The 20,093-nt window shown below is 53.9% G+C and overlaps 9 protein-coding genes across 9 annotated transcripts; 5 read left to right on the plus strand and 4 right to left on the minus strand.

Moving 5' to 3' along the window:
- Window positions 1-350: 350 nt before the first annotated feature.
- WHR41_06750 (uncharacterized protein) lies at window positions 351-2,441 on the minus strand (the record flags this gene model as incomplete). The annotated part of the gene is made up of 1 exon (XM_069375355.1): window positions 351-2,441. The coding sequence occupies one exon, from the start codon at window positions 2,439-2,441 to the stop codon at window positions 351-353; it is 2,091 nt and encodes a 696-aa protein (XP_069227393.1).
- A 304-nt stretch (window positions 2,442-2,745) lies between these two features.
- WHR41_06751 (uncharacterized protein) lies at window positions 2,746-3,312 on the plus strand (the record flags this gene model as incomplete). The annotated part of the gene is made up of 1 exon (XM_069375356.1): window positions 2,746-3,312. One exon carries the CDS (start codon window positions 2,746-2,748, stop codon window positions 3,310-3,312), a length of 567 nt encoding a protein of 188 aa, XP_069227394.1.
- A 219-nt stretch (window positions 3,313-3,531) lies between these two features.
- On the minus strand, window positions 3,532-5,574 carry WHR41_06752 (uncharacterized protein). Its single transcript, XM_069375357.1, has 4 exons — window positions 5,164-5,574; window positions 5,010-5,103; window positions 3,987-4,958; window positions 3,532-3,936 (listed from the first exon to the last, which is right to left on the minus strand). Exons 1-4 carry the CDS (start codon window positions 5,390-5,392, stop codon window positions 3,711-3,713), a joined length of 1,521 nt encoding a protein of 506 aa, XP_069227395.1. The 5' UTR covers window positions 5,393-5,574; the 3' UTR covers window positions 3,532-3,710.
- Window positions 5,575-6,268: 694 nt separating this feature from the next.
- Window positions 6,269-8,957, plus strand: WHR41_06753 (uncharacterized protein). Its single transcript, XM_069375358.1, has 4 exons — window positions 6,269-6,963; window positions 7,015-7,281; window positions 7,340-8,095; window positions 8,152-8,957. Exons 1-4 carry the CDS (start codon window positions 6,564-6,566, stop codon window positions 8,442-8,444), a joined length of 1,716 nt encoding a protein of 571 aa, XP_069227396.1. The 5' UTR covers window positions 6,269-6,563; the 3' UTR covers window positions 8,445-8,957.
- Window positions 8,958-9,034: 77 nt separating this feature from the next.
- Window positions 9,035-13,114, plus strand: WHR41_06754 (uncharacterized protein). Its single transcript, XM_069375359.1, has 5 exons — window positions 9,035-9,313; window positions 9,378-9,797; window positions 9,853-12,249; window positions 12,302-12,590; window positions 12,660-13,114. The coding sequence occupies exons 1-5, from the start codon at window positions 9,276-9,278 to the stop codon at window positions 13,041-13,043; spliced, it is 3,528 nt and encodes a 1,175-aa protein (XP_069227397.1). The 5' UTR covers window positions 9,035-9,275; the 3' UTR covers window positions 13,044-13,114.
- Window positions 13,115-13,223: 109 nt separating this feature from the next.
- On the minus strand, window positions 13,224-13,979 carry WHR41_06755 (uncharacterized protein; the record flags this gene model as incomplete). The annotated part of the gene is made up of 1 exon (XM_069375360.1): window positions 13,224-13,979. One exon carries the CDS (start codon window positions 13,977-13,979, stop codon window positions 13,224-13,226), a length of 756 nt encoding a protein of 251 aa, XP_069227398.1.
- Window positions 13,980-14,783: 804 nt separating this feature from the next.
- Window positions 14,784-15,880, plus strand: WHR41_06756 (uncharacterized protein; the record flags this gene model as incomplete). The annotated part of the gene is made up of 4 exons (XM_069375361.1): window positions 14,784-15,024; window positions 15,089-15,615; window positions 15,669-15,815; window positions 15,875-15,880. 4 exons carry the CDS (start codon window positions 14,784-14,786, stop codon window positions 15,878-15,880), a joined length of 921 nt encoding a protein of 306 aa, XP_069227399.1.
- A 1,433-nt stretch (window positions 15,881-17,313) lies between these two features.
- On the plus strand, window positions 17,314-18,280 carry WHR41_06757 (uncharacterized protein; the record flags this gene model as incomplete). The annotated part of the gene is made up of 2 exons (XM_069375362.1): window positions 17,314-17,722; window positions 17,784-18,280. The coding sequence occupies 2 exons, from the start codon at window positions 17,314-17,316 to the stop codon at window positions 18,278-18,280; spliced, it is 906 nt and encodes a 301-aa protein (XP_069227400.1).
- Window positions 18,281-18,404: 124 nt separating this feature from the next.
- On the minus strand, window positions 18,405-19,838 carry WHR41_06758 (uncharacterized protein). Its single transcript, XM_069375363.1, has 6 exons — window positions 19,721-19,838; window positions 19,536-19,618; window positions 18,894-19,487; window positions 18,770-18,838; window positions 18,608-18,701; window positions 18,405-18,549 (listed from the first exon to the last, which is right to left on the minus strand). Exons 2-6 carry the CDS (start codon window positions 19,608-19,610, stop codon window positions 18,443-18,445), a joined length of 939 nt encoding a protein of 312 aa, XP_069227401.1. The 5' UTR covers window positions 19,611-19,618; window positions 19,721-19,838; the 3' UTR covers window positions 18,405-18,442.
- Between the last annotated feature and the right edge of the window lie 255 nt (window positions 19,839-20,093).

Here is a 20,093-nt window from a genome sequence, read left to right on the forward strand (position 1 = left end):
AGCGGTGACAGACCGAGATTCCCGACACTACCTCATGAAATTAGTAGACGCGTCTCTTGCACGCGCAGAGGAGTTCAAAGAGCGCGATCAAGGTCGATGGCTCCAGAATGGTCGGAGAAAGTTGCGAGAAACGGCGTTTGACGGGAAGAATTGCCGCTTCAGCAAAGCCCGACTCGCAACCTCACCACTCGGCCGACACAACGGTACAGCATTGCCCGATCTGGCTACTCATTTGTAACGCAAGATAGCTCTTAGTCCGTTATCCAATACAACTGTACTCATGATACTGTAGGAAACCGTCAAAGAGATTGAGGTCATAAGACATTACTTTACGTAGGTACCTGGTATGACTAAGTCGCCGCAATAACTCTGTGTGGTGATGGAAAACCAGCATCCTTCTGTGCAGAGCCCACGCCTGCTGTTCGCATGGGAGGTTGGGTAGCCACAGAGGCTGCCTTTAATACCGCCGCCGAGGGAGCATCATCGTTTTCCGCCTCCGATTCTTCCTCAGTGTTGGTGCCGGTGGAAGGCTCGCTCTCGTGGGTGATGGCAGAGGCCGTCACCAACGAAGGCTCCGATGGGATATTCTTGAATGGTACACCATCTTCAGATGCATCGGCCAGATCAGCACCCTTCTCATTGACTTGTTTCTTCAACTCGGAGGTCGAAACTTCATTCGCCGTTTGCTTCTCTTCAGCAGCGTTCGTGGTTGACGTTGGCGGGGCACTTTCCACAGGCTCTTCCTCCCTCTCGTAGAATAGCATAAACACGCCACCTTGCTGGAGCACATCCTCGTCAGGGACCGAAGACACATCTTCGTCGCTTAATCGCCACCATGGCAGCTTGCCTTCGCCATTGCACGGAGTCTCATCAGGTTCAGCGAGATTGTCCTCATCTGCAGCTTCATCAGAAGCAGCAGCCGCGGGTGGATGTTGGCGGTAGGCGATGTAGTGGCCGTTCTCATGTCGACCGTAATGCGTGATGACAGCCTTGAGTTTATACAAGCACTGATCGGGGTCTGACCGCATGGCAAGCATCGATTGTGACGCCTCAGAAATGGCAACGTCTCCTGATGGTTTTTCTGCTCCGTCTCTGACCCCCAACATCCATTTACCAAGGTCCAGTACCTGGGGATATCTCACTGCGGCGTAGTTCTTCCTCTGAGCTCCCGTCATTTCATCAAACACACTCCGATTTACGTGTATCACGAGACCGCGCGGGGCACGACCAACGACAGATTGCCTGGTTTTCGTGCTTGATACCCGAGCTTTCTTAGAAATCTGGCAGCTCTCCTTCAAAGTCTTGTCGCTGAAGTCGTCGGCCTCAAGCGCCTTTTCCACGGCCTTCAAACGCTGTACGATCTTCTCACGAAGCTCCGGTGGAAGCTGCAAGGCTTTCTTTTCTTCCGCCGATTCCTTTTCCTCCCCAGGCGCCGGAGAAAGCATCCTGTTCAGATCGATTCTTGCCTTAAGAAGTGTACATTTCGCACACTCCACTTCCGAGATATCCTCGATCTTGGTATACTCATCCAGGCAATTGGCCAGATCATATTCGTAACTCGAGCCAAGGGGTACAGTGAGGCAGTTGAATGGGATCATCGACAAGCCTTCGGAGAAGCCACACTTCGTGCAAGCCACTCTCTGCGCCAGCAAGCCTTCTAGCGGCACCGAGAAAGGTGGTGCAGACATTTGCGCAGCAATATCACCCTTCTTCTTCTCTGCACTTTCCAAACCCGGCTTCACCGCAGCAGCACCGAAAACTTTGCTCGCCTCTTTCTCCAAATCATCAACAATTTTGCTGTAGTACTCCTGCGCGTCTTGCTGTTGCCAGCTGCTCATGCTCTTCAACTTCGCCGGCGTCCAGATATGGCTGCCGTTGTTGGCTGCGTTGTTAAGCTTTTGCACAATTTGCTGTAGTGACGACGATGTGCTGTCCTTGGGCAAGGCCTTATGCGACGAGAAGCTCGACAAGTATGGCTTGAGCGACCCTACCGCACTCAGACCCTGGAGAACAGAGTTCTGATAGCAGGAGTTGTCCCAGTTGCCCAAGCCCGGCGGCGCATCAGATTTGGGTTTCCTCTTCGCACCGCCAATATTGCGCATCAGAATCGCGCCAGCCGGCAACTGCTGCATGACAGCTCTGCTCCCGAGGCCCAGCATGTTTCTCAAAGACTCGGACTTGGCGGCATGTACTTGCGAGCGGGAGCTTTCTTGACTGCGAAGTTCTTCTCTTTTGCTCGTATCCAGTAGTAATATCGCAGGTACCAGGTAAACGACAGCGTTCCAAGCGACTTCCAGAGGCGAGAGTACAGCAACGTCCAGGTACACCAGCGCTTGGTGCACGACGAGCAGGGCGCCGATCGCGTACGCGATTATGGATGGGACAGTGGTCTGCACGGGCGGGATGCGTTGCAGGAGCTCGTCCAGCTGGTTGCGGTCCATGGTTCAGTCCGGAGCGAGGTCGTGGTATAGATGAAAGTGCCAGAGCAGCATGGGTGGCGAAGCGGTAGGCTTTGCTCCCATGTGGTGGTTGCGAACAACGAAATGTCGCCGCCCGCCCTGCGCTGCTTGTGAATAATGCATGCGTCGCCGCTCGGCAGGGACCACCCGCTTGGGCCCTCATGCGCGGCCAATCAGCGCGCGGGGTTTGCTCGCTCGCCTGACCGTCTTCGAAAAAGTCCTGTCACATGCAAAAGTGTTTTAAAGAATACTGACTTCACTACTCTCCAAGAGCGAATCTCTTAACATGGCCAAAGTACCCAAGATCAAGAAGAAGGAGGAATCCGTCCGCTCGCGGGCCTACCGCCGCCAGGCCTCGCCCGAAGCGATGCCCAAAAAGACACCCGAAGGCTCCGTCGACGAGAATGATTCCTGGATGTACGGCGCCGCGAACGCCGGCGTGCACAAGAAGGCAGCAAAGAATAAGAAGATGACTCGCCAGCAGCGCGAGCGTCAGCTCAAAGCGATCGAGCACGCTGAGCGCAACGTGGACAAGCACGAGAAGAACGTCGCCGACAGCAAGCACCGTGGCCGACGCACGCAGGGCAGGCGCAAGGATTGGGAGGATATCAACGGCACTACGGCGGAAAAGGTTGCCAAGCTCATGGCAGAGGGTTACGGTGCCGCTATGGAGGGCGCAGAGGATGATGAGGAAATTGGAGAGGAACAAGGTGCCAGTGCTCCGGATGCTATGGCCGATTTGGACCAGCAGCCTGTCATGCCTGAGCAGAACTTGGGACAGTCTACTACGGTTGCTCAGGAGCCTACCCCGGCGCTGCAGCAAGCGGAGGAAGACGTTGATGACATCTCATGATCTGGCGACGCTGCGAGAAAGTTAGGACGACCACGACGATCAAATTGTTGGGCGCAAAGAACCCTCAAATGGAGATGGAGCATTCTTGCCTTTTGAATTCCAGCATGCCAGTAAACCTAGTGCAAGGCGGATGCCAATAAAGGATTAGCTGGTAGCCGCACTGCTATCAGGTGGAAGAGGGTGGTAACGACGGGGGAAGCAAGAGGCAGGGTCTTGGGGCTCATTAATATCAAGGCGGGCGCATATTGCAAGTGCCGCCGTGGAGGAAATGATGAATTATGCCTTCTATGCTAAGAAGCGTATGCTGTTGAATAGCTCAAGCTCAAAGTGAGTGTCTTCGCCTCGCGCGACACTGCCACAGAGCAAGCCTCTTTCGGGGGCCAAGTAAGGCAAACCGCCTAAGGAATATACCTGAAGTTCGGGTGACGGTACCCAAGCTCTCCTTGCTGAATCTCATCGAGTCCTTCCAATCTGTGGTCACGCTTTCCTCTGGCCCTCAAGCGGTTCTCGCGAACGGTGTATAGGATGCCGAAGGTGGCGAGCAAGGCCACGCAGATTTGCGCAACCAAATTGATGGTGTGGCCGATCGGATAGTCGGGGGCATCGGTGGCCATGTAGGTCCAGCTGTGCACTGTCAGTCTCAACGATCTTGTGGGCGGAGTTTCTTTACTTACGTGGCCACGATAGCGCCGAAGCTGCCGATACTGACAATGTAGCCTCCGGCCACAGCGCGTACTGCCGGGCCCGCCGCATTGTTTAGGCCCCAGCTGAGGAAACCTGGTCCACCCGGGAAGGCACCGGCCGCGGAGAAGAAGACGGCCATGTACTTGATGTTGGAGTTGTCGCTCGCTCTCAGAATAGAGAACCCAACGACACACAGGATCGGGAAAGTCGCGAGGTAAACGCCACGCAGCCTGGTTCGGTCACTAGCGAATGCCACTGCGATAGAAAGGATGCAAGCGACGCAGTAAGGCGCGACACTGTATAGCTGAGCGTTGATGGCGGTGTGTCCCATGTCGCGAAGAAGGGTTGGCAGGAAAAGCGAGAACGACTGGACGGTGATATTGACCGCGAAGAATCCAAATGCGCAGAAAGTGTTGCTGATGTTGAAGACTGCGCGCTTGACGTGGTGCAGCTGGACCTTCTCATGGACGTTCGCCTTGTGCTCTCGGTAGAGACGCTCGGCGGCGATTTGTTGCTCGCGAGGTGTGAAGAACTTGCACTTGTCCGGGTGCGTTTGCATGAAGAAAGGGGCAATGAGCGCAACGATGACCGTGAAGAGGCCTTCGAAGAAGAAGATATGGCGCCAGGTGTGCAGCTTCATCGAAGCGATTCCAAACTCGGGGATCTGGGTCAAGCCTGCGGCCAGGAGGCCTCCGAAGGCACCTGCCAGCGAACTGGCCGAGACAAAGATTCCGATGCGGAAGAGAAGCTCTCCTCTCTTGTAAAAACAAGATAGGAAGAAAGCAATACCAGGCATGGTACCACCCTCGGCAAGACCAAGGATGGCGCGAGCGGCAAACAGACCTTGGTGGCTTTTCACAAAAGCCGTGCAAAGCGACACGAGGCCAAAGGAGAAAACCAGAAACGGAATCCAGAATCGAGGGCCGACAGCCTTCAGAATGATGTTACTCGGAATCTCAACGCTAAGACGAATTAGTTGACGCAAACGATACAGAAATCAGAATGAGACGCACGCAATGTAGGTAAAGTAGAAGATGGTCAAAGCCCAGTTGAAACGAAAGCCGACGAGCTCGAGGTCGTCCTGCATTCCTTGAATGCGTGCATTACCTGAACGAGAGGTTAGACTCATTTCACTGCTTTTCGATTGTTGCTACCATTGAATCATACCGACGTTCGCTCTGTCGAGGAAACAGAGCAGGTAAAGCAGAGTGACCAAAGGAACAACCCGGAAGTCAAGCTTCCTGCGGATTTTCCTCTCTTCATCGTCGGTCCAAGTCAGACGGCTCCTGTCGCTGTCGTTGTCGCTCGTCGAAGGCGACGCAGAGTCAACCTCGCGTTGGTTGAGCTCGGGAAAGTCGTTCTTCTCCAAAGCGGGATCCATGGTTGGCCTCAGCATCCTGACGGTTGGAACGGGCCAACTGCAGCGAATCCTGGAATCCTAATATAATCAACCCCAGGGTTTCAGATCGTGCGGAGACCCCAGATTCTTTCTCTTGGATATGGGGTATGTGGCTGTTCGTCAACCGATCAACCGAAGGGCCCGAGGATGAGGATAGAGGTAAAGAAAGCAGAAAATCGGCAGGTGAGGACGGCAAACGGGATGGGTGTATGAATTTTTGGCCGGGTCCCTACTATCAGGCTGAAGGCCAACCGTGCACGAACTGCCGCGTCTTGGATGCTTTCTTCGGGCGCCGCCATGGCTGCTCTAAGGGCTTGGCCGTGGCCAGGCATTCGCCAGAAGAGAGCTCCAGCCTCAGGTAGCGGAGCCAGAAAACCTTGGCCCTGTATAGCCCTGCAGATTAAGCTTAACATGTCCGCCTCGTGAACTGCACGTGGTCACGGCAGATGTAGAAACACGGTTGATGCTAAGTTGCGAGTCTTGCGTGTCCAAATAGTGTTGGTAATTCTGTCTGTCTGTATGTCACAACATGCAATCAACTGTTGTCTGGATTTCAGTTGAGGAAGGCTTTGACCCACCCCCAAGTCGCTAACGGGTGGGGAAGTGCGATCTCGGCCGCTTTAATCCAAACGTGGCGTGTGCGTTGTTTCGCGAGATTACTGGACCACCCAGACTCGTGTTGCTTCGAAAATAGACATGAAGAATGTCTTTCTCAGACTTTCCAGATGAAGCGTGAACCACACCACGTTCGATCTCAAACATCTTCATGAACGACTCCAAGCTAGAAAGCCTTTGTTCTTGGGCTCTCAGACCTTGGACTTGGTGGTACAGGGGCCCGGACAGCCAACGCTGGCAGCGTTCGCGTAACCTCGGGGAGCCCTCCTGCGTCGAGGCAACGGCAGTTTGTCTGGCTGGTTTGCTGTGCATGTCGACATGCACGTCCAGCGAAACAGCATGCATTGTGAGACTGAGGGCTTCGGGGAAGCAGCATGATCTGCGCCGAGTATGCGGGGCTCTCGAAACGGTCAACGTGCACACGCGACTGCACTGACACGGGAGCTCTTTCGCTAAGCGACCTCAGCCGCGTTCGCCACGGTCGAGCAGGCAAAGAAACCTTGCAACCAAGGAAACAGCTCCGCTTCTGGGCACTGATCCGTTGCTCTCCAAGATGCTTCCGCAACTTGCTTTAGGGCTTTTGTTGGCTTCCGGAGGTGCTGTCGGCAATGTCACGCACAGCGGCAAATCCGTCGAGGTCGGCGATCGCGTAACGTATCACGGCACTTACAAAGATGGAGTGGAAGCGTTCCTTGGCATCAAGTACGGACAAGACACCTCTGGGAAGAACCGCTTTAAGGCTCCCAGGGCCTACACTCCGACTCCTGGCTCATCCATTGACGCCACTTCTCCCGGCCTAGCATGTCCACAGGACTCTTCTGTCGGTGAGAGCTTCCTGCCTCTATATCTCACCGTGTTCAGGGAGTATTCGGAGGACTGCTTGAGTCTCAATGTCAACCGACCCAATGGCACAAATAAGGGTGATAAGCTTCCTGTCATGGTCTTCATTCACGGTATGTCTATCCGCAGATGGTGCTTACTGATGACCGCTAATGCACCCACAGGAGGTAGCTATATCGTTGGCAGTAAAGATGAACTCACCTCCCAGCCTGCTGGCTTAATTATTGAGTCCGTGAACAATGGCCTACCGGTCATCCATGTAAGCCTCAATTACAGGCTGGGCATATTCGGCTTTGCGAAATCTGCTGCTCTGCCTAGCCACAATGCGGCTCTGAGGGATCAGCGTATGGCGCTCGAGTGGGTCAAAGACAACATCGCTGCCTTCGGTGGTGACCCTGAGAACGTCACCATCCATGGTCAATCTTCAGGCGGTGAGACCTGCCCTCCCATAGAGCGATTCTTGAATAATCAGATTTTGACATTAGACAGGTCTTTCAGTCGGTTTGCACATCATGGCGTATGGGGGCGAGAAGCCAGTGCCCTTCCAAAAAGCTGTCTGTCAGTCCCAGGCACTTGAGCCAGGCATCACGGGCGAGTACACCAGCAACGCTATGGCAAGAGTGCTGAATGCGTCCGAATGTAATACTACGTCGATAGATTCTCAGGCCACCATCGACTGCTTCAGAGGACTCAGCATAGAGAAGCTTCTGCAGCTGCAAACTGAAACGGCGGGCGACAAAGAGAATATTGGCGATATATGGCTCCCTGTGGTTGATGGCGACTTCCTGCCGTCAGCGCCATCGGAGCTGGTTCGTGAAGGACGCTTCGCCGCAATCCCCACCATCATGGGCTGGACCGAAGACGACACCGCGCCGTTCGTAGACATCATCATCAAGACCAGCAACGACACCACCAAGTTCTTCCGAGACTACGCCCCATCTATGTCGGACGCGAACTTGCAGAAGCTGCTGGATCTCTATCCTGTTGGCGAGTTCACGGCGAACCGTGCGGCCAACCTGAGTGCAGAGTTCTATCGCTCTGCCCGGATACTGCGCGACATTCTGATGGTGTGCGAACCATTCCTCTATGGTCAAGCGCTGTCCAAGAAGGGCCAGCCGGTGTATTTCTACGACCAGAATCAGACTGTCGTCGATAAGCCTTTGGAGTCGCTTGGCCTTCCCGGACTAGGTGTAGTGCATACCTCTGAGTTCGCCTACGTCTTCAACAACATCTCGCACTATGACAGTGAGTAGAAGCACAATTTCACAAACTACGAGCGCAATGCTAACGAGCTGCACTAGTCAACAACTACACGTACAGCCCCACCGCCTCAGACGAGCGCCTTGCCATCCGTGAGACACGGAGCTGGTCTGCCTTCGCTTCCCATGGCCATCCTTCCTTGAAAGGTCGTGGAACTCTCGAAGGGTGGGAGCCTGCTTTCGGCTCCCCGAACGAGACTCGCGTCTTCGTGATTGGAAGCGTCGAAGAGGGTCTTCATTCGCTCGGCGACAGCTCCGTGATCGGGCGGCAGAAGCTGCAGGAGCGGTGCGATTTCATCAACAGCCCGGAAATCATCGAGCAGCTGCAGTTCTGAGATAACCCCGAGATCTTTACACGGCGAGCTTTGGATGCACAATTCTACCGCGGATCATATTTGCCTTCATGTGGATGCGACAAGATACGTGCGAACGCCATGGTGGCAAATTGCTGAGTTTGATGGGCGGGCTCGGAGGTCTGAATTTCTTAGCGCCGCTGCCTTGGTGGACAAATGAAAGTCTCCCGGGCGATGGTCGTCGCAGGGTACAGTTGAGCACAGTGTTGCTCGGAGACCACCTTGAGGGTCTCCGTTGCGTCCTGCACAAGTATTTGATAATGCCCTCATCACGTGAAGATTGGACAAGAATTGGCCGCGATGTGTTGTGGACCAAGGGACACAAGCGAGGACTGGATCGTCGCCTCGGAGGTCTGTCCGCCGTCCGTCCGTCGCCATCGTTGTCATCCGCAGGCCGTCGGCGAAAGGCCAAGTGGCTTGCAGTACAGCGGTCTCGAGTACTTGAATGATATGGTCGTATAACTTGGACGATAATCATGCCTGCTTCTTATCATATCGCATGGCAATCACGGCAATGTTGTCTCGCATGGTCCGTGCGTGATGGCATCTCAGGCTTGCCATGGCGCGTTCGGCGACGCGGCGGCAGCTCCGCCCTGTTTCATCAAACCGTCTTTCCGTGCCGTTTGGGCACACAGTAGGGTCGAGTCGTGGCTCACTCCTCCTGCCATCCACCTCCTCGTGATGATACCTTAATAAGAGAGCGCTGGTCGACTGCAATAGTCCCACATCGCATGCCCATAAGTGACACTCGTGGCGCTGCCGGTCGGTAGCAGCCGTGAGGCGGCGCCTTGCGCCGTCTTGTCGCAGCGGCAGATGCAAATGGAGCGCCAGCGTGAGCGCGAGCTCGCCAAGTGCGTTACAGTAACACCATCATCTGCGCACGCCCGTAGCGTATGGCTGATTCCCGACCGACAGGTATTTTCGGAGCGCTTCCATTGAGCCCGTGCGTGCTGGGGTCGAGCGTGCTATTGCAGCCGGAGCTCAGCGGTCCAAAGACGCCACCCTCACTGCGCTTGCGCAGCTCGGAGCGCTCAAGTTGCAGTGTGAGCGGTCGTTCATTTCCATAATTGACCAATCGCACCAATATATCATCGGCGAGGCCACCAGAACACATTCGCTGCAAAAAGATGCGGCGGCCTCGCTTGACGACTCGCTGTACCTGGGTGTTCGCGCGCTGGAACTGCACTGGGGCGTGTGTCCGACTACCATCCAAGTCTTCACGGGCGTTCGCAAGAGCATTTCCACCGAGAACGTCTCCGCCGACCAGTCCCAATTTGTGATCCGCGACTTCACACGTGAGGCGACCTATCGGGACCGCGAATACATTGCAGGATGGTATGATCAGCCCTGGTGCTGCCTTCAATCTCCGCGCTGATGCATTTCTCTCCAGGCCGCACATGCGTTCGTACGCAGAGGTGCCTCTAAAGACCCAGACAGGCAGCGTGATCGGCTCTTATTGCGTTGTCGACACCAAGCCGCGGTCATATTCACCTCTCGATATCGAATCTCTCACTGAAATCGCCGATTCGATCATGGGCCACCTCGACTTGCTGCGCATCAAGCAAGACCATGAAAGGGCGCAGAAATTGGTACATGGGCTGAGCTCTTTCGTGAGAGCCAGTCTCGATCCAAATGCTGGTGGGGAGCCAGTCTTACCCATCTTGCAGAGTCAAGACACGTCCCCTCACGCGGAGATTGATGGTCGATTCAGCGCAGCCGCTCCTCCAGATCTGGGCGCGGCAAATAGTTTTGCGCCAACACAGTCTACTGAATCTAGAGCTCCGTTTGAGGCAGAGGCACTATCAATAAATCTAGAGAAGCCCCTCAGTCGCTTGGACCTCGACGAAGAAGCCGTCATGGAGTCCAAACCAGAACGCCAGACAGATCCAATCTCACAAGATTTGCAAACACCATCAGACGGTATGGTGGCAGACTCCCACAGCTTGACGGTTTCAGTGAAGCAGCAAAAGCCGGAGCCAGCCGAATCCGGAGATGACGCGGTCTTTTCCAAGGTTGCTGATCTGGCGTGCCGGGGTAACGATGTAGACGGTGTCCTCATCCTGGATTCGGAAGTCGACGAATCGTTCGAAAGCACGAAAGACACATTCTCACCCTTCAGTCCGCGTGGGCAAGACGACACTGGATACTTTAGAGACCCTGGATACTTGAGATCAGAATTGATGTGCAAGCAACTAGGGCTGGCGTTAAATGCCAAAGGCGATGGTGATTCTGATAGAAGGCGACCAAAGACTAGAAGCATACCCGCAGCCATGGTCCGCAAACTTCTCGAACAGCACCCTGCAGGAACTATTCTTACGAGAGAAGATGACGCGCCGGCATTGGACCAGCGCATTAAGTCCTCTGCACATGGATCGGATCTTACGCCGACCACTCCTCAAGCATACGGTGCGATAGACACACTGTTCGAGTGCCTGGGAAGCCCGCTCTCGGTGGTTTTGGCCCCCATGTGGGGCGCAAACCATCGGAAGTGGTCTCTCTGCATGATCTGTTGGACCTCTGATCGCTCGAGGACGTTCGACAACGACGATATCTCGCTACTCAGTGCTTTGAACAATAGCATCGTTGCGGACATAGCACGAAAAGACGCAATCTCGACTTTCCAGACAAAGAATGATTTCATGTCCACGATCTCGCATGAACTCCGTTCTCCTCTGCATGGCATACTGGCCAGCGTGGAATTGCTTGAAGAGAAGCGAAACGACTCAGAGGCCAAAGCTTTTCTACGAAATATACAGAGCTGCGGGACCACGCTTCTGGACACCATGGATCAGTTGCTGGAATTTACAGAACTCAACAGCGTAGAGGCGCATATCAAGTCTGTAGAAAGTGCTGCAGACGTAGAGACGCCTACTTCGGCCACGTCTGCATCGAGGAAAACCAGCGACATCTCTACCACGCTAGTACTTGCAAATCTTGGAGCTCTGGTCGAAGAGGTTGTAGTCAGCATGGAGATAGGTCATGCCTACAAACAATCACACAACCAGGCGATGAAGATCGAGAGGAGAGGCTCAACTTCTGGCTTTTCTCCTGTTGAGCTGGTCCCTGTCACGACGTTGCTCACGATTGATCCTCGTGCCGCAAGACCTGTGCAACTGCAAGTCGGAGCTCTCCGACGAATCATCATGGTTCTTTGCTCCAACTCGCTGCGGTTCACGTCGCGTGGACACATTGAAATCGACGTTTCCCTGCTCAGCGAAAACGAACAATCACATGGCCAAGCTATCAGACTCAGCGTGAGGGATTCCGGCAGAGGAATTGCTCGGGAATATCAGGAAAGCCGCTTGTTCGATCCGTTCTCACAAGAACACCCCGTCCAGGAGGGCACAGGTCTGGGTTTGCACATCGCCCGACGACTCGTTCGGGAACACAAGGGATTCTTCGACGTCAGGAGTGAGATTGGCGTCGGCACTGTCATGGAAGTCATCATACCCTTTGGTGACAAGATGATGCTCGAAAATCCCTCCGACGGCACAGACGTCTATCTACCTAAAAGCCTTGTCACTCGATTGGAAGGACTCAGCGTCTGCCTGCACCAAAGCTTGCGTCTGCCCGAGACTTCCAAATTACATTCGCCCCTGGATCTCCATGATTCAACAGAGACGGTGCTGGCACGATCGCTATGTATAACTTTATCCGAATGCTTCGGCATGAAAATCGTCAGAGAAGATCAGGCACCGGACGTCTGGATTGAGAGCGATAGAGGTGAACTTTTCATTTCGACCTCCCAGCGATGCGCCAACTGCCCAGGCCTTGAAGTGAAAGCACCGTTAGTGTCTATCTCAACCCCTCTCGAGGACATCTGTACTGATTTATCCCAGCATTTCCCCTAAAGCCGTTCTCGCGACCCTAGTGCACGTCCTAGGTGCCTACAGCGACCTCGACGACACTGCACGGCATGTCCTGCGCCACTTTGCGCCGAACAAGATCTCCAATAAGGAATCACCCCCTGCCGTACAGCAACCAGCCCGTGCCATGCCGGAGATGTCTGACCATCCAATCAATGACGCTGAAAGTCCTCAAAACGAAGGCTCCGGCGAGGTTCCGGAGTCCGCCGTGCAGACTTCCAAGAACTTCCTTCTCGTCGACGACAACCAAATCAACCTCAAGGTGAGCTGAAAGAGAAATGCAACCGGTTGTTACATGTCAAAGCTAATCGTGGAACCCTCTCTTTATTAGGTACTGGGCACTTGCATCTCAAAGATGGGCTACGCACACACATACGCCAACGACGGCCAAGCTGCTGTAGAAGCGTTCCAGCAACAGAGTTCAGGGCCATACAGCGTGGTTTTCATGGACCTATCCATGCCCGTTCTTGATGGTTTCGAGGCTACCAAGCGCATGCGGAAATTAGAGATCGACGAGGGATGGCCGCGCGCTAGAATTGTCGCCATCTCGGCTTTCGGGACAGAAGTGAGCAAAGGGAAAGCAAAAGAGTGCGGCTGTGATCTGTTCCTTGCGAAGCCGGTGAGTATGAAGAAGGTGAAGGATATGGTTCGGCTGTGGGAGGAGGAAGCTCTCGAAGCTCCTTCGCACGAGGTAGGAAACGCTATTCAAAGCTGAAGAGAGCTCGCTGGAACGGGAACACCCATCAACGCAGTCAGTATGACAATGAGAAAGGCTATGAAACTTCATCTACAAGCCCAGGCCATCGATCGTTTCTTGTGCGACAGCATTCTCATGTTGCGAGGCCAGCCTCGAACGCGATCCATTTCGCCTTTCAACACACGTCGTGTACACCATTCATCGAGCAGCTCCTATGCGTTCAACAGCTGGCTGGATCCATCGATACTTGAATTGCCTTGTTCTCTCCCGAAATGTAGGCTCGGATCTGGCTCTCCTGAAAAAGTAAACTCCTGGTCCCCGTCCATAGACTCGGTCATTCTGGCCGAGCGAGTGCCGCTTTACAATGGGCTCCATAGTCATCGAAGTTCCCTCTATGGCCGGCCTCAAATACCTGGCGATGTATGCTGCTGATACTCCCACGGTCCAAGCATCTCTGGCAGCCTGGGACATCCGCCGGGCGTATTCCTCTCTTATCTGACCCGTGTTTTGGTCCGGACTGATGTACACCAGCGCGAGTATCTTCTTGTTCCTAGGCTCGAAGAGGCCATCTTCAATGCCCCCGCGAAGTCGAGAGAAAACATTGTCGCCGGCCTGCAACGCCAGCGAAAGCTGCGCGATCTTCATCCCTCCACTGAAGATCTTATCAAGGTACACGGGGCACTCGAATTTCTCGTACAGACCCCGGCGCACGCCCTCTTTCCGGTCCAGCGTTTCCACGTCTTTCGGGTAGACCGAAAAGACCAGGCCTTCGACCCAATGTCCTTCGCGGGAACGCACGACGTTCGCAACGCCGCGCGTGTTGATCTGCCACCGATGGCCGTGTAGGATGGCTGTGCCTTCGAATAGGCTTGTCGGACAACGCTCGGCCATCTGCTCGATCAGCATGTTGCTGCCGAACGCGAAATAATACCTCTTCCGGTGAACTTTTAGCATGTTGCCGAAGTCGGTTCAAGCTTCTCGTTGCCAGCTGCCAGTCACGGACGGATATGGTCGATAGTTATGGCCGCAACATCACGTCGACAAAGCTTGGGTTTAAAGCTGAGGTCTATCAGGCTGAGGTCGACGAGGCTGTTGCGAAGATGGCTGTAAGCTGCATCAGCCTTGCAGCAGCATGCAGCCGTCGGCTGATGAGCTGTACCTCCATGGCTGAGGCCACGGTACTACCGTGACTCACGATGAAGGCATTGCTTGTGAAGGTACTAATACAAAGTCCCGCTCAGGCAGGTCTCGAGTAGCTTCATCGGGTGTAGCTAGGCAGCATTGTGGCAGTGGTCTTGATCACACACCAACTCAGGCTCTTCTTCCCGCAGCGGTTTGCCTTGACGCTTCATTGCTGCGGCTCACCGGCGGGTTGGGTACGCTGACCTGGCGAGTCTATTTGACATTTGCTCGACGCTCAGTCACATTTCACTTGCCAGCTGAGGCGAAGCAAGGCAATCAGGCAAAGCATGACCAGAGCGGCCTCTTGTTCGTCCCGCATCTGGCCAATAGCCAAGGTCTCCATGGACTGTGAGCATAGCAACGCCTTCCAGCCTGAGGCGAAACGTAGTCAGGTGGCGAACATGTTCTCTGGGTCGGCAGGACTACGCCTCTCCCGGTCACTAAGTCACTCTTCTGATCGCGCGAGATAGCAATGCACTATGAATACAGGAATGGCCTTACAGTAGGTCTTGGTGTCTGCGTAGCACCTCTTTTTGCCAAACACTTCCATACTCCTCGCACATGATGGCAGCAGCCATGACAACAATTTCCTATCATTTTGGCGTCGAGATTGAGATCATGGCGAAACCACATCAGATTCGAGAGACACCCCTCAACCAGCTCCTCTATTGGGAGAAGCTAGGAAAGGCTCTTGAGAAACGTGGCATCAATGTAGAGGTTGACAAGCCACATGGGCCCTACCGTAAGAACAAAGAGCGCTATACCCGAGGATGGTGGATTACGAGAGACGGTTCGCTCGTCCGTCACCAAGATGAAAGTGTGTATGAATCCCGAAACGAACAAGACATGACCGAACAGTCAGCTGATGTTTGGATCGAAAGTCGCATTCGAAGCGGTATCTCCAATCCTGAACACTAGCAACGGGTGGGAGCACCAAATCGACATGTTCTGGAAGGCCTACAGCAAAGTCTTCCATCAGCCTCGCTCCCAGTCAGAATCGTACTGTGGAGGCCATATCCACGTCTCGTCCTCATCACAGGAGTGGAGCACGGATCAGCTCAGGAACATCGCCTCTGGCATCTTCCACTTCGAGCATTTCATCGAAGACATGATTCCCGCCTCTCGTCAAAACAACCAGTTCTGCAAGAAGAACTCTGCGAACTCCAGATTCTTGAGGTCATGTCGGGGAAATCCCCGGAAGTTCTTCGAGAAAATCTCAGATGCAAGCCGCGGAGAGATCTGGGGGCTGATGCAGAATGATCGCAAGGTCCTTTGGAACTTCGCACACGTCGTCAAGGGCGGGACGGGCTCGATCGAGTTCCGTGGCGGCCGATGTTTCCGAGGCCCGCAACGAACCAAGGCCTGGATTGCATTCGCAGTTGGGTACATGCACTTGCTGCAGGGCATGGTGAGAAGTACCTCGGATGCAGATCGCATTACTTTGATGCTAACTTCTACAAGCCCTTCTGGGAGTACAAAGTGCACAGGCGTGAGGTCTACTCCACCGAAGTCCTGTATGAGAAGATCAAAGCATCCGCCAGCAAGTTCTACATGGACCAGTACCTCCCTCCTCGATATACTCAGTTGAACGAATCAGAAAGCTGGTCGGTCAGTCCCCGGTTGCGGCATGTTTGGTACCATTTAGTATGCGAACTGACCTTATTCAGGAATAGGTGGGAAGCCTCTGATGAAGAAGACACGTTGGATGCCGAAGATACGGGACGCGTAACACTTCTTCTGTCGCGCTTTTTGCAGTTCGCGTTCGGTATTGCGGTCGCGTGCGTTTACGGGATAGACAGATCTCGGTCGCTACACTCGGAGTCGCCGAGGGGCATCGAATGGCTCTTCGCCATGGTGGTGGCCATCATGTCCACGTCGACGGTGGGGGCTTACGGGTGTTTAGGAGTTTTGACAGATCGGTTTCACCAGCACCGAGGGTTTTTCTGGGATTGGGTCCTTTTGTGTGTTACCCTCGTGCCAATGTAACGTTTTCATCTCCGCATTAGCTGACTGACGTGTTCAAATAGCATCCTTTGGGCCGCAACATTCGTCAGATTCAGCGTCATCTCTCTCAACGAATCTACTTCGGGCAACAATAGGAGCATGAAGGCCTTCGTATGGGTCGATCTCGTGAACATGCTGCTGTGGTGTCTGACCGCTGCAGTATGTTCCATCAGAGCGTATGATTCGCATTGGCACACCCTCTCGAATCCTGGTAAGCACGGCCTTGCCGATATTGAGGCTCTACGACGAAGATGACATTCTACTCGCGATGAGTATTGGAATGGAGAGAAGACTCGTTGTTTGATATGCAGATTTTGATCGCATATCCAAGACTTTGTGACAGACGCGCTGTCTGAGTACGCAATGGAAGGTTGGAACAGAAGGTAGCACGTTGCTTTGGTGTCGAATATTGAGTTGTATGCCACAGATCTCTGGATGATTGGTAATAAACTCACCGGATCACACTTCTACGACGACCCCACTCAGCCCGTGTGACATTTGTGCTTGAGAACAAAGTACTTCTCGAGCCAGATCGTTCTTCCGGCTTCCGAACTCTTGCAACTAGTGCGAAGATAGAATCTCATTGCATCTATCGTACAAATCATCTTTGGCGCCAAGTGACCGTCGAGTCATGAAGAACATTAGCCGGGTACGAAAGTCAATCTGCACCAGTGGGTCGTCGTATTCGGTCTCACGCCGGTGTAGCCGAGTTGACAGCTGACGCATGAAGCGGTGCCTGGATGGTGTCGACAGCTCAGGCATCATTCGGCCATCTACACTCGGCCAGATCGATATATAGACTCGATGATAATGCCGTTGAGTTCTCTTTTGGACTCGAAACCATTCAGACCTGTGGCTACATCGCTCGCACAAGATGCAGTGGATTAATAATGACGAGGATGACTACGAAAATGCAATCGATCTCTCTACACGGCCTCGTCCAGATTCGACTTACCATCAACGCCCGCGACTATCTCGCACGCACTCTGCTTATGAGCTACGATCACCTGGGTCTATCCTGCCCCAGATAGGGCCACTGGCCCCTGCACCAAGGGATCCTTCATTCGGTCCCAGTCCACGAGAGCCGCTCCCACGGTCAAGGATGGACTCGCTGCCGGGACTCGCCAGCCTCCCAGAAAGAAGCGTACCTCGGGAGTCCCTCATCTCAGAGGAAAAGGTCGATCCAGCACATCTCGTGGAACAATACCAACATCTGGAGAACAGGATTAACACGCCTCCACCGATGAGTCTGGCCGCGCAAAGCGCAATTACTTGTGGAGACTGGCCGGATCAGGCTGAAGATGCAGCGAAGCTCATCATTTTCAATACCCAAACGAGCAGACACGACGAGAATTCTCCGAAGACGGCCAATCTCAACTTAGCTGCCACACAACGCTTCGTGTTGGCGAGGCTGCAAAGGAGGATCATTCATGCCGCAGCCAGGTTCTACCGTGGGCCGTCACGAGGCCACCTTACATCTGATGAGCTTGAACAGCTGATCTCTGAATACTGTAAGTATGCTTCCTCAGGATTGTCCCCGTACTCAGCCGTGCTAACACGGGTCTTATACAGGCAACGCCGTCCGCAATCTCGACTACATGCGGTGGCACGCCAGCAACCACGCGAAGGAGAACGACGAAGGCGACATGTTCTACCTCCAATCATCCAAGCACTTCGTGCGGCTAGCCATGGAAGAAGGGGGTTTGGTGCCGGATCACGTTCTTCCCGCAGGACAGCTGCCAGTCGCCCGCGACCATGAAGACCCCCAACTTCCCGGGTTTCCGAAATCTGTTGCCAACAAGGAAGCCGATTCTGAACAATTCCTTATGAGGTTGACCATGGCGTCTCATGGCGGTATGTTCGTGATCGTGCCGATGCTTATCATGGCCACGGTCCCTGGCAAAATCGCAAGTCTGGTGACGACGGTCGTTGCGATGCTCGCGTTCGCGGTTGGGATCACGTTCAAGACGCAGCTGAAAGCTGACCAGGTGCTGGCAGCTACCGCCGCTTATGCCGCCGTGCTCGTAGTTTTTGTTGGGACGAGTCTTTCTCCCTCGAATGGTATTTGAGGTGTGATAAGAGGTATATATCTTTTGATCATCACATTCTATACAACACATTCCGTGGTTCATACGACCACAGGTCAACTTCAACCTCACATGACAGCAGTCACCTGGATCAAGAATCCAACAATTCTATCCCGACTGAACGAAACCCTTGTCTAGATAAAGCTAACTATACATCTTCACTTGGTCCTCAGACCAGTCCCAGTATTCCTTCCCGAGGCGTGCTTCTGCCAAATCCTCACGAATTGGTTCCTTCTTACCGAAAGGCGAAACTATGAAGGAACGATGATTAGTGACATTCAACAGGAGCGCTTTCCATACTTGACTTACTCCAACCCCCGTTGTCTGCTTTCGTGATAGACTTGTCCAACCCTGCGTATAGCTCGGTATACGCCCCATTGATAGGTGGATGAGCTATCAATTTCTGTGTGAGAGACGTGCGAGTTAGCATACAGCGGTGGCGGTGGAAGATAGAAACATTGATGAACATACAAACATTGCCAGTTGAATTCTGGGCATGTTATCTTGAAGGTTTGTGACAAAGTTGCCGGGGTTCAAGGACTGTTCGAGAAATGAGTCAATCATGCACACGTACGACGACATGGTCAAAACGAACCAGGCTGATGATTCCCGAGCCAGCCGTTTGTCTCGCGAATTCGGCGGCATGGATGACAGAGCCAGCTTTACTCCGACAATACTTCGACCAAATGCCTTCTTCTTCATGGTAGTCCATGTTGCCAAAGTCAATGGCGGGCTTCGGTGCACTGTCCGCGGCGCTAGAGGACACCCAAATCACTCTGACGGAGTTCTCATCTGCCTTCTTAGCAGTCTCAATCAGCGTCGGGCGTAGGAGCTTGGTTAAGAGATAATGTCCAAGATTGTTGACGCCAATCTGCAGCTCATAGCCCTGCTTCGACTTCGAGCCTTGCGGGGGCACCATAACGCCAGCGTTGTTCCATAGCACATCCAGGCGACTTTCATAGGCGAGAAATCGATCCACCGAAGCTTTGATCGTAGACAGGTCGTCGAGAACCAAGGGGATGAAGATCAAGTCCCCATGCGATGCCGGATGCGCCTCACGAATCCGACTAGCAGTCTCCTTGGCCTTTTCCTCGGATCTCGCTGCGAGATAGACCTTGCCGTTACGCTGGTAGAGTATCTTTGCGAGCTCCTCGCCCAGACCACTGGTGGCGCCGGTGATCATGAATACCTACATTAGTCAGGGGTCGATCCTCCGACGACAGCGGGACCATCTCACCTTGCCACTCTGATCGGGCAGATTCTCCGCTGTAAGCGGAGCTGGCGCAGGACAAAAGGTGGTCATTCGAACCATGGCTGCGTCTTGTGAACGGACAAGGTGATATGCGAGAGAACAGCAAGGTTTTGTCAAGGAGTAACGAAGATAGGGATGGAGAGATGTATGGTGAAATTGCTCCTACGTACCTGTGCTTTATACCTACTCTGTCCCCTGGCCATCACTGAGTCCTCACGTGTTTTTCTGTGTGATCTGGTTCTGTCAGCACATTGCCATGGCTCGAGTTACCGACAAGCGGTAGCACTAGCGGAGATCTGCACTGTAGTCGGTAGAAGACATTGCGTGCAGATAGATACTAGCGGGCGAGAGCCCTATGCGGTGCATGGCACTTGGGCTGCCTTCGGAGGCTGGCTATTGGCCACTGAGTGCCTCAGGCGAGCGCTAGCGGGTGCTAGCGGGTGCTAGCGGGTCTCCAGCGGTCGCACTAGCGCACAGCAGTGCCTCCGCGAGCGTGAATAATAATAAAATGCAGCCGACGCCGATTGCGTACCGAGAGAATGG

Source organism: Cladosporium halotolerans (assembly GCF_011745625.1).
Source record: "Cladosporium halotolerans strain TM138-S3 chromosome Unknown Sca27, whole genome shotgun sequence".
Lineage (NCBI taxonomy): Eukaryota > Fungi > Ascomycota > Dothideomycetes > Cladosporiales > Cladosporiaceae > Cladosporium > Cladosporium halotolerans.

What these genes read in the sequence shown, in the direction of transcription:
- WHR41_06752 (XM_069375357.1), bottom strand. Translation starts at nt 5,392, where the DNA reads ATGCTGAGGCCAACCATGGATCCCGCTTTGGAGAAGAACGACTTTCCC. An exon ending in CCTCGACAGAGCGAACGTCG is followed by an intron (nt 5,104 to 5,163) that starts GTATGATTCAAT and finishes CCTCTCGTTCAG; the next exon opens with GTAATGCACGCATTCAAGGA. An exon ending in TTCGGCGCTATCGTGGCCAC is followed by an intron (nt 3,937 to 3,986) that starts GTAAGTAAAGAA and finishes GACAGTGCACAG; the next exon opens with CTGGACCTACATGGCCACCG.
- WHR41_06753 (XM_069375358.1), top strand. Translation starts at nt 6,564, where the DNA reads ATGCTTCCGCAACTTGCTTTAGGGCTTTTGTTGGCTTCCGGAGGTGCT. An exon ending in TGTCATGGTCTTCATTCACG is followed by an intron (nt 6,964 to 7,014) that starts GTATGTCTATCC and finishes ATGCACCCACAG; the next exon opens with GAGGTAGCTATATCGTTGGC. An exon ending in CAACATCTCGCACTATGACA is followed by an intron (nt 8,096 to 8,151) that starts GTGAGTAGAAGC and finishes GAGCTGCACTAG; the next exon opens with TCAACAACTACACGTACAGC.
- WHR41_06754 (XM_069375359.1), top strand. Translation starts at nt 9,276, where the DNA reads ATGCAAATGGAGCGCCAGCGTGAGCGCGAGCTCGCCAA. An exon ending in CGCGAATACATTGCAGGATG is followed by an intron (nt 9,798 to 9,852) that starts GTATGATCAGCC and finishes ATTTCTCTCCAG; the next exon opens with GCCGCACATGCGTTCGTACG. An exon ending in GGCCTTGAAGTGAAAGCACC is followed by an intron (nt 12,250 to 12,301) that starts GTTAGTGTCTAT and finishes GATTTATCCCAG; the next exon opens with CATTTCCCCTAAAGCCGTTC.
- WHR41_06758 (XM_069375363.1), bottom strand. Translation starts at nt 19,610, where the DNA reads ATGGTTCGAATGACCACCTTTTGTCCTGCGCCAGCTCCGCTTACAGCG. An exon ending in GCTCGGGAATCATCAGCCTG is followed by an intron (nt 18,839 to 18,893) that starts GTTCGTTTTGAC and finishes TTTCTCGAACAG; the next exon opens with TCCTTGAACCCCGGCAACTT. An exon ending in GAATTCAACTGGCAATGTTT is followed by an intron (nt 18,702 to 18,769) that starts GTATGTTCATCA and finishes TCTCTCACACAG; the next exon opens with AAATTGATAGCTCATCCACC.